Genomic DNA, 14,177 nt, shown 5'->3' on the forward strand with positions numbered 1-14,177 from the left:
CAACAAGGTTCGTCTTCCATTGCTGAAATGCATGATGTTTTGCGTAGATATTAACGCCCAACCTTTCTCATGATTCGGTCCAGGCGAGGGGTTAGAACTTTTGAGAAATGAAATGATTTTGAAAAGTTTTGTTTTTGCCCACTCACACTTTCTGTTTTGCGCCCCTCCAAGTTTTAGGTGGAAGCGCTTTTGTGGCTCACGAGGACTTTGATGATGGTTCTGACAGAACAACACATATGTAGGATCACCTTTGGGTGTTGTGTAATTAGTAATCGTCCTACTGGACTGCACTTAGGCTTTTTATGCTCTGATACCAAACTGACACATCCCGACCGAAATCAAGGCGTGACGGCCAGCACGCCTTAATTTCGGTTGGGGTGTGTCAGTTGAATATATATATATATATATATATATATATATATATATATTTTAGGTGGAAGCGCTTTTGTGGCTCACGAGGACTTTGATGATGGTTCTGACAGAACATCACATATGTAGGATCACCTTTGGGTGTTGTGTAATTAGTAATCGTCCTACTAGACTGCACTTAGGCTTTTTGTGCTCTGATACCAAACTGACACATCCCGACCGAAATCAAGGCGTGACGGCCAGCACGCCTTAATTTCGGTTGGAGTGTGTCAGTTGAATATATATATATATATATATATATATTCATATATTCTATTTTCTGGGACAGGTTTTATGGTGAGGGGTTAGAACTTTTGAGAAATGAAATGATTTTGAAAAGCTTTGTTTTTGCCCACTCACACTTTCTGTTTTGCGCCCCTCCAGGTTTTAGGTAGAAGCGCTTTGGTGGATCATGAGGACTTTGACGGTGGTTCTGACAGAGCATCACAAATGTAGGATCACCTTTGGGTGTTGTGTAATTAGTATTCGTCCTACTAGACTGCGCTTAGGCTTTTTGTGCTCTGATTATGTTTATCACACTTAGCCTTACACTAGCGTATTACTTTAACTAGTTTATTTAGTAGTTTGGTTTTTATTTATTCGTAATTGTTTTATTAATTATACTTCCGCACTGTGCACATGACTACGTCGGTCGGGGTGTGTCAACTATAGTAGGAGGTGGGCTAACTCAACGTACAAAAATTACAAAACGAAAGGGTTACTTGTTTTAGACAAAATTACATTTGTGAAGCTTCAGAAGAAAGTACATGGTATTGTGAATGTGGACCCAAATGAGTATGAGATAAGTATGAAAGTCATATATAACGCAATGGAAACTACATGGCCTGCAGATATAGTTGATGATGATGATGTGAGGGCATTTATTTTTGAAAACCCTTCGAGGTCTTGAAAGATTCCCTTGTGTGTTACATTAAAGCAGAAAGTATTTTATTCGGAAGATAATGATGACCCATTACAAACAGGTCTTAACTTTGTTACTCAAGGTGATTTGGTTGGGAATATTTTTTTTGGTTGTTTAGTTCTTCTTTTGTTTGAGTAATATATATGTATGTGAACATGTAGGTATCGCTCATTGCAACATACTCATTTCATGTATACGATGGATCTCATATTGAAGTTGTGAATTTAGAGGAAAATAATTGCACATGCCGACAATTTGATCTTGACCAACTCCCTTGCTCACATGCTTGTGTTGCATGTAGACACAGACAACTTTCATGTTATCCTATGTGTTCTCATTAATATACTACAAACTCCTTAGTCATTGCCTATGCAGAAGTTATATGGCCAGTTGGTGATCAAATTGATTGGATAGTAACTGATGATGTGCGTGAAAGAATTGTCCTACCACCAATTACACAAAGAAGATATGGTAGGCGCAAAGAAAAGAGGATCCCATCACATGGATGATGCGAGATTTATACGCACACAAATTAAACCCTCTTTTTGTCAAATTGTAGTAAGTATGTAAGTAGGGATCGTTCTGGACCGGGGATTAGGAGGGATTGTTAATCACTTGGATTTGACTCAAAAACGTAAAAACACAATATAAAACACTATACTAGACTCAAAGAATGCAAAACTAAACTTTAAAACACTCAAACAAACTAAAAGACTCAAAACAGCACAAACACACTCAAATCTGCCTAAAAACCACTTTCTGGGCAGTTTTGAGTATAAACACAAATTTGGACGAAATTAAGTTGTAACTTGACTCAAGACTCTTAAAAACACAAACTAAATTGATTTCTAACTAAATTGAACAATAAAGTAAAGGGGGATTGAGTTTTGGACGAGATTAACTAAATGCACAAATTCTAATTAAAACAGATTGTAAAAACGAAATTGATGAAATAGAATGATGAGAAACTAGTTAGAGGGTTCCTTATCCACACATGAGCATATGCATATAATTTGATTCCCAGTTATGACTTCAACAAACGATGAATGACAATGCTCCAAGTTAATTAGGTCCGCTTAAATTAACTTTCAGATTTCCCTAGATTCATTGGATTGAATGGAATACGCATTACAACCAAATTATTCCTAATCAAAGTCCCTAACTATGGAATACGCATGATAGAGACATTCAACAAAGATCATTAAGTTCAACGGAAATCATAAACATCGACTAGGCATTCATAACTATGGAATACGCATGTTAATCCAACCTAGGGTTTACTAAACACAATCGTGACTAGCGATTTTTACTACTCATGAATATAAGTTCATAACGATTAGGTGAAATTCCCTTATATCCTAGCATCAAGTTTAGGCATGCAAATTAAGTGTCGACCCTCAACCCACATACATAAACAAGTTCTTAATCAAAATAGAAAAGTAAACCACATCTAAAGTTCATGAATTCATAACTGGAGTAAATCAAATCATAACCAACATATGTCCATGGCTTCAAATTCGCCTCTAACTAAAAAGAAATTAGTTCCACATGTTTAATATAATTGAACAACAAGTTAAATTAAACATGAAAACAGAAACAAGTTAATAAACTAGACAGAATGTAAATATGAAATTGTGATAGAATGAATGGAATGAAGGCTAGCTAAGGGGTTCATCTCCACACATGTTACACTTGCATAATAAAATGATTTCCAATTGCATTTCAATAAACCATGAATTCTCAACACCCCAAGTTAACCGTGATGCACTAATTAACCTTCAAATCTTCCTAACGTTATTGAATTGGATGATTGCATAAGACAACCCAAAACATTCCCCATAAGTCCCCTACATGATTGCATAATAGAGATACAAGCAAGAATCATTACGCTCTATGAAAATTATAAGTGTTGACGAGGCATTCGTTACTATGATTGCATGAAACTTATGCCAAGAATTCGTTTAACGCGATTGTTTATAAGCAACCTCCACTACTTGTGAATATAAGTTCGTAACTATTAGTTGAAACTCACTTATATTCTAGCGTCATATTCATGCATGAAAATTAAGCGTGCACTCTCAATAAACATACATAAATAAGTTCTCAATCAAACGGTTAAACAAATTGAATCCACAACTTATGAAACGCAATTAGAAGTAATCAAATCAAAATGCAAGCATAAACATATATTTCGAATCCCCCCCTAGCCAAGGGGAGTTTAGTTCCTCATACGTACAAAACAAAGAGAATCAAAGAAACACCTAAACATTCCGACAACTCAAACTTGAATTGTATGAACGTTTAGGCCCTCTTATCTTCCTCTTCGTTGTAGCACAAGGTCTAAGGATAGTTTGATGGTGTGAATGGTTTGGGGAGTGGTGAAAATGGAAGGGGGAGGCCACGGCAATAAGGGATGGATTTGGTGTGTGAATGGAGATGGTGTTTGGATTAATAGGGAAGTGCATGTGCTGAAATGATAAAGGGGGAAATGCATGTGGCTGCAATGGTAAAGGATGGGAGGGCATGTGCTGAAATGGTAAAGGATGAGAGTGTATGAAAGCCACGGCAATGATGGTGTTTTTCTGCAATGGTTGCAATGATTAAATGGATGTGGGTGGAAATGTGGCTGCAATGATGAAGTGAATGCATGTGGAATGGGATGGGAATGCAAAAAGGGGGGAGCTGGAAATGCATGTGTGATGCACGGCTTTTGGGCAGATTGGGTGTTGTTTATGAATGTGTTTGCATGTGGATTAAAGGGAGAAGGTATGGTTATGGTTATGATAAGTGATAAGTGAATGGTTTGATAAGTGATAAGTGAATGGTTTGGTCTTCAATTTCGTCCATCTACTTGGCTTTAAGCATATGCAATCCATTCCAAACTCTAATTTGCTCCAAAAGGCTCTAAGAGGCATCCTTTTGCATACTTTGCCCTTAGAACCTGAAAACACACAAAAGAAGCATAAAGGACTAAAATAACTAAAGAAACATAACGTAAATGCACGAGAACTAGCCATTTAAGTAGCATGAATATGCTCCTATCAATGGAGTAGAAAAATCAACTCGAAAGTGTTCAAAATGTGGTTCAAATGGCCATTATAAACAAGCTTGCAGGAATCCTGTTCAACTACATCCTACTTTGTAGAACCCTTTTAAATTGGAGTTTTATGAATACAATTTTCTTTCTATCATTTTATTGTTTGGGCTAAGAAATTAGGGTGCAACGAATAAATATTTTCTTTTGATCATTTTATTGTTTATTTTGGTTGTACGTATAATTCTTTACATTTCCGACAATTAAAAGATAATTACTTTTATTTCTTTACTCTGATAGTTCACTTTATAACATACAAGTGTTTTCTGTGAACCATGTGAGAAAGAAAGGTTTCCTTGATTATTTATTAAAATAAAATTGAGAGAAAACTTTTGCTCTCGTTTGGAAAAGAAAAGAAGAAAAAAAGGAGAAAGTTTTAGTTAGAGATTATAGCAAAGTTTGTAAGTCTAACAATTAGTTATTCATATAAATTGAGGGTAGTTATGTCTATTTAAGTAAGATTTTGAAAATATATGAAAGTTTTTATAAAAACTGATATTTTTGAAATTAAGGATTAATTTTTTGCTATATTTGATAAATTCTCGCGAAAAACACTGGATAAAGGGCATGAAGCCCGAAATAGTTGAGACTCGTCTCAAGAAAAACTAAGGTTAAACTCAAGGGAGAACCGATAATTAAAAAGGAAGGAAGAAAACTGGAAATGTAGAAGGAAGAGGATCAAGGATGTGGGGAAAAGGAATGAACAGAGGAGATGAGAGGGGAGGAAAAGAGGGAGAGGGCAAAGGAGAGAGAAACTGAGAAAAGCTCGGGGGTGGGGGGGGGGGGGGAGGAAGGGGGGAGGAAGAAAGAAGAGATAGGAAAAGAAGAAAGGAGGAGGTGTAGATGCCTCCAGCACCTAAGCCAAAGGCTAGGACAGGCGGTGAAAGTTTCCTGGGTTTGTGCTTCACTTTCACACAAAGAGTTTGAGAGAGAGAAAAAGGAGACAAAAGAAAGAGGTTTTAATATTCTTTTAATTCTAAATCACAAAATTCCACCACCTTGCACTACTCACTCAAAAAACTTCTATCATATAGTGATGAAACTACCAGTTGGTCTCCTTTCAAAAAAAAAAAAAAACCCACCACTAGGTTCACTACTTCACCTTCTACTTGCCATCATTTACAATTAGAATTGGGGCCGTACAAACTCAACTTTTGGTTTGTTCTTCAACCACGCAATCTACACATTGCAATTCCTTGATGAGAGAGGCAATGGTCATTTTCTAGGGTGGTTTCAAACTTTCAAACAGAAACTTTGTATCGCATCACATTCCAACACATAAAGAGGCAAGTTCGACACTTTTATGCAAATTAATCCTACATCAAGAATCAAACGAGTCCAGAAGGAATTTCTATATACAAACTGATAACCCACATGGATGCTATTTCCCCGTATATCTTACCATACATCTCTTCTTGCAGAGGACCATCAAATACCATTCAGAAATATAGCGGTCTGCACTGAGCAACTGAAGCCTCCGCCGGACAGTATGGGCATTTAAATGTACGAGTGCCGCTTTTTGACAGCTTCAAGATCGACTGCTTGCAGAGTACATGCAAACACGGCATCAACATAGGTGGATTCTCTTGGCTGCCTTGATCTCTACTCACAGGACAAACAAATATTGAATGGAACTGAAATTCCTTTCCCAAGTCCACAGGTACTGGCAATTGTTTCATTGCCTGCCACTCCTGCTTCCTTGCAGCCATTACATTTGCCAGCTTTAAGAGAGTCGGCAACCCCTCAAAACCAGCAGCCATTGTCATACTCAACGGGCTATTATAAGACTGCCCCAAGAGGCTGCAGAACTGCCGTGTAAGATCCTCCATCGATTTCTCCCAATGGGTTGGGGATGTAATCTCAGAATATGGGGAGCTGTCCAGCCTTCCAGCATATATCAGGCAACCCATGAGCTTCACGACCTCATCCTTGTGAGGGGAGGGAGGGGAAGCAAAAGGAGAAAGGCAAGTCCTGGCATACTGAAGTGCACTGGCTAGATTTCCCTTTTGTAAAATCTCCAGAAACTGCAAACTATGAAGTTTAACCTCGAGATTCGAACCAATTTGATTCAGCTTCTCACGGTTAGCCGAGACCCAGTTCAGAGCAGGCTCAAGGTTCTTAACCTTCATAGCCTCAACTATCTGATGCAATTCCATGAACTGAGATTTTAAAATGGTTGATTCTGGTTCTCCAGCCTCATCTATTATGCCATCTCCCAGATTAAATGAACCTTCCCGATAAAAATGATTCGCAATCATCTGATTCACAATATGATGGTCAAAATCAACATATCTGTATGCTTTTGATATGTCGGAATTCAAAGACCTTTCAAGGAGTTTAGTGTACTTGCTAAGGTTTACAACTAGTTCCTTATGTGACCCTTCTAACTGGGGGATTGGGCCAATTCCATTGAGTTTGACTTTAAGGTCTGCAAGGACAGATCTATAATCAACAGGAGAAGTGGGATCATGAGCCGAAAGGATTTCTGTCAGTGTCTGTTCAATTTCACGACCAACTTGGTAGATTACGTCTTGGGATTTAGAACAACATAGCTTTTGCTTCTTAACGACACACTCAAATGCATCTTTGATGGTACTTAGCTCCATCTTCCTGTCCAAGTGGCAGGCTCCTGCAAGGCTGACAAAGGCAAAAGTTTCTTTGACTCCACAACACCACAAAATAAGCAACACAAATGTATTTTCTTGAATGCAATTATCAGAAGGCTGGAATTTTGTTTCTCCTCAGACATAATTGTGCTAAAGGCAATTAACAAAAGCTAAGAAAATGGAAAGTTACGCCACTAATGAGAATAATTAAAAAATTCATTTGAGCAATAACGATCAAAGAGGATAACTGAACCAAATTATAGAGAAGGGTAGGCAGATGACATTTTATGCCATAGTAGTTAGATTCCTGCACAGCTCCACCTGAGTTAGCTAGTCATCTTTACTACAGTAAATTGGTATTGCGGATAGAGATATACGGGTCCGAACCATACTTTAAAAATTTTGAATCCCATGACCCAAAATCAGACAAGGTTCTACACAGCATGCCAATCTATGTGAAAAATCATCCTAACTTCAGTTACGGACCACCACTAAATCCCATAGAAGAGTTTATTTTCAAGGCAATCATTTTCAAGGATCAAGCAAAGAAGGGAAGTGACCAAATGAAGGGGCAGGTATGATATTTGGACAAATAAAAGCACAGAACACATCATATTTAAACTTTGAATACACTATATGAAGAACATATACAACAACATGATGCCAAGAGTGGAAATATTCTTATGAACAATATAACGTCCATTAACAAAAATGCCTAAAACACCTTTGGTGCTTAAATTACTCAACTGATTAAACAGTCAAGTGAGGGCTGCATCTTGGGTTGCACGGAATCATACATGCAAAACGAGGCTTCTGAAGTTCATGAAGATAAATGCACACATGAAATGTCCCCACACCATCCATATCATACAAACACCAATTCAACATCTTCCATCACTCCGTTTTAAGAAGCTCTCTTCTATGTATGAAAGACATATCCCAAGGCCAACAACTTGACAATGATGAATGAAGACGCCACAGATAGAAGAAGAAGATTCTATTAAGCTACTGCAAAGCAAAGTAACAACAACTACAAGGTAGGTATTCTCCCTACAGTTCACAAAAACCTCCAACAAAAAACACCACAGTGATATCATGGATTGCTTACAAGATGATAAAGTTAGCAACCAATATATAAAACTCTCTATTATCTTCATTAAATCAAGCGCTAGAGTGATATCACAAATTGCTTACAAAAAGATAAAGTAGGCAGAAAAAACACAAAACTCGCATTATCTTCAATAAATATTAGACACGATTTGCTGCCTTCAAGAAAAAAACACAAAAGAGAAACCTTAAGGAGAAGCAAGGAATACCTTTTCTTGCTCCTAATTGTATCAGTTGATCAATAAATTGTTCCAGTAACGAAAAAGAACGTATCAATAAAATGCAACCCAATAATTCATCAAAGATCAAATTTTGCACACCCTCATTGAAATTTTGAAACTTGTAAAAACAGAGACAATGCCAAATTCAAGTTACACAGAAAGCAATTGCGAAATTACAATCCCACACCAAACCAAATTTCACTACTCATCCAATTAAGTCTACTACTAATTTTACTTTTCAAAAACACCGGGTAGCGAAAACACGTCACAATTTCACACTTTGTGAACGAAAAACAAAAAACAAAAATTAAAATCTCCACCCTCGAGCCTGATAATTACAACTGCTACTACTAATTTTAGACAACCCCAATCCTTGTTTGATTCGATAAGAAAATAAACTGAATTAAAAAAAAAAAAATGACTTCGTTCAGCTAGTTTCGATTCAATCATGCCTTTACACAAAACATAAGATTTGGAATTTAATTTCACTTTTTTTTCCTACTATTTCTCGGCAACCAAACAGAGATTAAGAAATTGATATTTCACAAAAATTCAGTTAAAGTAAATGAAAATTTACCGAATTGGATCGAAGTCGAGGGGGTAAATTCCTCGAAAAGAAGCTCTGGTTCGATGTTGGGAGATTGAGGAGAGAGAGAAGACAGAGAGAAGAACGCAAGCGTGCGAGTTTGGGAGAGAAATTTTGGTGGTACACGTGCGAGTGTGTTGGTCTGCTGAATTTGCCCTTGAGCTCTACGTAATATCGCCTGTATCCTTTTCCTTTACGTTTCTGGGAAGTTTGGAGGTCGAAGGGTTTTGTTTGTGTACGACTAACAATTCCACCCATGCGTTTTCCATAAAACAATTCCACCCATGCTAACTTTGGAAAAGATCCCTTCCTTCTAAGAAATCAAATCTTCTGCATCCAAAGTGGGTGTGGTTTGCTCCAATAAACTTATATATATTAAATTTATGATAACAAAATTAACAAAAGTTAAGATAATAAATATGTCAGACACTTATTGAGGCCACAGGAAGGTCACACCTATTTTCGATGCAAAAGATTTGATCTCTACTTCTAATCCATTAGTTTGGAGATCCGAACCATTAAATTTGATTCAACGACTAAAGTTATTATAAATTTTAAAGTGAGCCCGTTAGATCAAATTTCAATGGTCCGGAACCCCAAACTTGATAGATTAGAAGGAAAGGATATGTCTTTCCACTAACTTTTTGGCGACAATCTTTAAACCATTCTTTGCTATTGAGTCGTTTATATTTTTTGCGACTATTTTTCAGTAAATATTTTGTCATTAAGATTTTTATTTGAAAGAAAAATGTAAAAAAGAAAATAAAGACAACTGATATGATTACATAGTTGTGAAATTGAGGAAAAAAAACAGTAAAACTATTTTGATCTTTTCATCATTTTTCAGTTGACATATAGAGTTTTATTAATAGTTACTAGATTCTTGGATTCAGTGATTTCTACCGTTTCAACATCTCCACCAGAGGCAATTGATCATTTTGACGTTGAAGACGAAGATATTTCTGATGAACATTAATAAAATAAAATATGCTTCCAAAAAAAAAGACATGATATTTTAGGAATAATACTTAACTACTCAAAGATGAGTATGAACTTTTTCTCAAAATTTCTCAAAATTGTTCGTTGTTAATTTATAAAACTTCATGTTTATAATAAGAACCGTTCATATTATAAATCATTCTATAAAGATCACCTCTGCCAAAAATTAATTAAAATTAAGATCGTTTAGTCATCAAACTGTTTAAAAACAAAGAAACGGTATTGGCAAAAACATTATGAATCGTCTATGTATTTGCTACAATAGATTAATTAAACGATCTTAGTTTTAATTTATTTTTTGCAGAGATGATCTTTACAGTGTGATTTATAGTATAAACGGTTCTGAACATAAGTACAAAGCTCTGTGATTAAAATACGAAGAATTTTGAGTAAGAGTTATATTGTTCACATCTTGGAAGGAGGGTGGTCAGCATACAATTTGAATTAAGGTTGTACGCAAAATGCTCCCGAAAAAGAAAGAGGACATGTCTAAAAGTAGTGTTATCTAGACTATAACACTGAAATTTCATTGAATTGTTACAAGAATTACATCAATTTCCCCTCAAAACTTTGGCTTTGGTGCCTACGATCTTGAACATTTGTTAACTACGTTGATTTGGGCAGATTTAATTGTCCCCCAAGAATATAAATCAATAAACACAAAGCCTCCAAATTACTTTCTATGCATGCAATGGCAAGCAGCAGCGTCAGTACGTGGAGCTCTAATATAATTGCAACTCGAGCTAGGACAAAAACAGCTACAAAGGGCTCCTTATCTCCGGGTTCGTTCCACCTTGGCTCGAACCTTTTCTTCCAACAAAGATGCATCTGTCTCGAGATCAAACATTCTGTTTAGAGCACGCATATTCTCTAGTATCTCACTCAAAGCACGATTGTCACTTCCATCACATCTGAGGTGTTCCATTGGACCATGAAGGAGTTTGTTCACTATTCCCATGCTAAGATCGTAAATAGCCTTTTTTTGCTTCTTAGAGATATCATCACCCATCTTTGACAAACACTTTTCAACCTCGGAAGCCCTGATCCTCTCAGCATAAGCTCTAAACTTCTTGATGGTAGGAACAGTCTCAAGAGAATCCTTCCAAGCTTCAAATTTATTTGATTCCTCGGTGATAATTGTCTGAGCTTCCATAGCCTTCCTTAGCCTATCCTCCTTGTGAGCAGCCACAACCTCTTTGAGGTCATCTACATTATATACAGTCGCAGCTTCAAGATCTGAGACGCATGGTTCCACATTCCTAGGGACAGATATGTCAATGAAAAGCCGATTTCCAAGTTCTGGACTCACAGAGGGAAGCGTCTGTACATGTTCTTTCAAGAATAATGGGGTTTCTGATGCAGTGCTGGTGAAAATGACATCCGCTTCAGCAGCACATGCTAGCATATCTGAGAGTGGCCTGTAGATTATTTCAACATCCTTTAACTCTTCGCGTAGGGCAGCCACTCTCTCCTCACTCCTATTAACAATCACCATTTTTGTGCACCCTTTTGCAACTAAATGTTTAATCACAAGTTTTCCCATCTTGCCCGCACCAATCACCAACACTCTGGCTGTAGCATAAGAAGGTTCTGGAAGCTTCATTAGGGCTAGCTCCACAGCAGCTGAACTGACAGAAACTGACCCTGAGGCAATGTTGGTCTCAGATCTAACTCGCTTCCCAACAGTGATTGCATGCTTGAACAGACCACTGATTTTCCTATCAAAACCTGGTACTCCCTGTCCAACTTTCACAACATGTTTGACTTGAGCAAGGATTTGACCTTCTCCTAGCACAAGAGAATCAAGCCCAGCAGCTACTTCAAATAGGTGCTGGGTGGCATCTTTGTTGTACAACAAAACCCGATGTTTACAAAGCTCAGAGACTGGAACACCACTGACCTGAAGAAAAAGGTAAATAATTAACCCATTTTAACATAATTTTGCCAATAAACTGAATGAAGGAAAATTGTTGAAAGAAGAACAAATAAGATTCGTACCTTTGACATCCATTCAGTCACTTCTTTAACCCCACGATGCTGAGAGAGAGCTACAACATATATTTCCATACGGTTACAAGTACCAAGCACAGCAGCTTCTTCTATATGGTTCAAAGCACAGAGCTCGCCAATGGCTTGAGACCACTGCGCTTCAGGGATGGCAAGTTTCTCACGTATCTCAACTGGAGCAGTGTGAACATTCAGCCCTATTACTGCAATGCTGCTCCTCTCTTTCGTATATCCTAATAGAAATTAAAAGATCCCCAAATTAAGTAGTGCCATCAATATCTTTGTAAGATAGATAACTACACACTCACTGTACAAAATGGAGAGTTGAGAGGAAATACAAATATTAACCCCGGATTTATCTGGCAGCTAGTTATTCAGCTAGCAAATTTCATCACGATTACACCAAATATAACACAAAACAGATGACCACTCCCTGAAAGTACACACACGTATACCACTACAACTATAACCCATAAACCCCAGAAAGGGAAAATCTTTTGACAACATGGGAAAAATCAAAGAAAAATGGCGACTCGCTCGGACACCTCATGGTTTCCAAACTTCTGAGAAAACCAGATTTCGACAATGGGTATCTGAATGCTGGATTAAGGCCCGTAAACATGATCAATTAAGAACCCACTAGCCCAAACCCCCAAAGAAAGCGGAAGAACAAGTACCCTGCACCTACAAAAGGATCTGAGACGCACCGCAATTCTCCTTAAACAAACAAGACAATCTAACCTCAGACCTCCCATGGACTCATCACCAAACATCCTTAGACTATTAGGAACCAAGCACTTCCAACTATGCTAATTGGCAGATGAACACATAATTAGTGATTAAGAAAAATGATTTTAGTATTAGCAACCACCCTTCCAATTGAATAATACACTAAAATACCAAATCAAGGATTGAGCATATTATGCAAATCAAGTCATTTGACAAATTAAAATTGCCATGCAATTGGGAAGGCACGGTATATGCAAATGAGTAATTGAATGGAGATGAAGGACTCACTGTCAGCTGCGGAGGTTTTGAGGAGCTCGAGAGCCGAAGAGCTCAAAGACCTGGAACCGATGTTGACCGTCTGAACCGAATTCTCGGAGCCCATTTCACACCTAGGGTTCAAAGCGGGTCCTCCCCTGAGCGTTGTGGTTTGGAGAGGCCTGTAGGGGATCCGGATTTGGGAATGCAATGTAGAGAAAGAATAGGAGGTGGTGCGCTCCGCGCTGGTCCGTGGAAGAGAGGCCGCGAAGCCACTCGCAGCCGCCGCCATTGGAGAGAGAGAGAGATATTCGAGTTGAAGGTGGATGATTAGATGAGCTGCGATGCGTATATGAAGAGAGAGAGAGAGAGAGAGAGAGAGAGAGAGAGAGAGAGAATGGTGGAAGGAATTATTCAAATGTTTTATTTTTATTGGGGATTTGGGATTTGGTGCGAAAGATGAAGAGGTTTGAGTCTGACCGACGACCAGAAGGGCGGAAGCCAATGTCAAAATTGAACAACACGTTTTGAATTTTGATGGCAGACCAAAACCGTCAAACCAAACCAAATAAAAAAGGAAGAGGAGTGTGTTTGGCATTAGTACTTCGCCAACTCCATTAATTGACCACCGTCCATGCCTAAGACTACATCCAATCCTAGGCTAAAAGCTAAAATACCTCACTTATTTCCCTCCCCCACCCCCTCCCCCCAAACATAACACAACCCAACCCAAATTTTTGGGCTAAAAGCCAAATACCCCCCAAGATTTAGTCCATAAACGCGTGGACTCGCCCAAAATTACCCCACTCTCGGCCCGTTCACTTGCCCACTTGCCCCACGTGGCCCGTGAGCCTTTAGCACACGACAAGGGGGCCCACTGTCAGGGCTGCTGATGGCCACAACCTAGAGCCCAACGACTCTTTTCTACATCTAACTGTTGGCATTTTTGGACCGTTGGTTGATCCAACGATCTATATTCAAATTTTGTTATTTTAAAAAATGTTAGTTAAAATACATTGAATCCAATGACTGAGATTGAATATAATCAAATATAACGGTAAAATAAAAGATCTAACGGCTCAAATTTAAATTAACAGCTAAAATAATTTAAATCTTTTATTTAACTCAAAGTTCACTCAAAAACTCTATAAATACCTATGTATTTGTTCAAACATCCACACAAAACACATTTTTCTCCTACAATTCTTCCAATTTTTCCTTCTACAATTTCTTTCCATTTCCA

The 14,177-nt window shown here is 37.8% G+C and overlaps 2 protein-coding genes across 2 annotated transcripts; both read right to left on the bottom strand.

Annotated features, from left to right (window-relative positions):
* Nucleotides 1-5,703: 5,703 nt before the first annotated feature.
* On the bottom strand, nt 5,704-9,269 carry LOC137728941 (protein RMD5 homolog). Its single transcript, XM_068467752.1, has 2 exons — nt 8,936-9,269; nt 5,704-7,061 (listed from the first exon to the last, which is right to left on the bottom strand). Exon 2 carries the CDS (start codon nt 7,028-7,030, stop codon nt 5,864-5,866), a length of 1,167 nt encoding a protein of 388 aa, XP_068323853.1. The 5' UTR covers nt 7,031-7,061; nt 8,936-9,269; the 3' UTR covers nt 5,704-5,863.
* Nucleotides 9,270-10,429: 1,160 nt separating this feature from the next.
* On the bottom strand, nt 10,430-13,450 carry LOC137729009 (glutamyl-tRNA reductase 1, chloroplastic-like). The gene is made up of 3 exons (XM_068467825.1): nt 12,968-13,450; nt 11,942-12,183; nt 10,430-11,843 (listed from the first exon to the last, which is right to left on the bottom strand). The coding sequence occupies exons 1-3, from the start codon at nt 13,224-13,226 to the stop codon at nt 10,716-10,718; spliced, it is 1,629 nt and encodes a 542-aa protein (XP_068323926.1). The 5' UTR covers nt 13,227-13,450; the 3' UTR covers nt 10,430-10,715.
* Between the last annotated feature and the right edge of the window lie 727 nt (nt 13,451-14,177).

The sequence above is a fragment of the Pyrus communis genome, chromosome 3 (assembly GCF_963583255.1).
Source record: "Pyrus communis chromosome 3, drPyrComm1.1, whole genome shotgun sequence".
NCBI lineage: Eukaryota > Viridiplantae > Streptophyta > Magnoliopsida > Rosales > Rosaceae > Pyrus > Pyrus communis.

Excerpts from the sequence above, each read along its gene's own strand:
- LOC137729009 (XM_068467825.1), bottom strand. The coding sequence starts at position 13,226 with ATGGCGGCGGCTGCGAGTGGCTTCGCGGCCTCTCTTCCACGGACCAGC. Across the intron at positions 12,184-12,967 it reads CAAAACCTCCGCAGCTGACA|GATATACGAAAGAGAGGAGC; the intron begins GTGAGTCCTTCA and ends AATTTCTATTAG. Across the intron at positions 11,844-11,941 it reads TGACTGAATGGATGTCAAAG|GTCAGTGGTGTTCCAGTCTC; the intron begins GTACGAATCTTA and ends CTTTTTCTTCAG.
- LOC137728941 (XM_068467752.1), bottom strand. The coding sequence starts at position 7,030 with ATGGAGCTAAGTACCATCAAAGATGCATTTGAGTGTGTCGTTAAGAAG.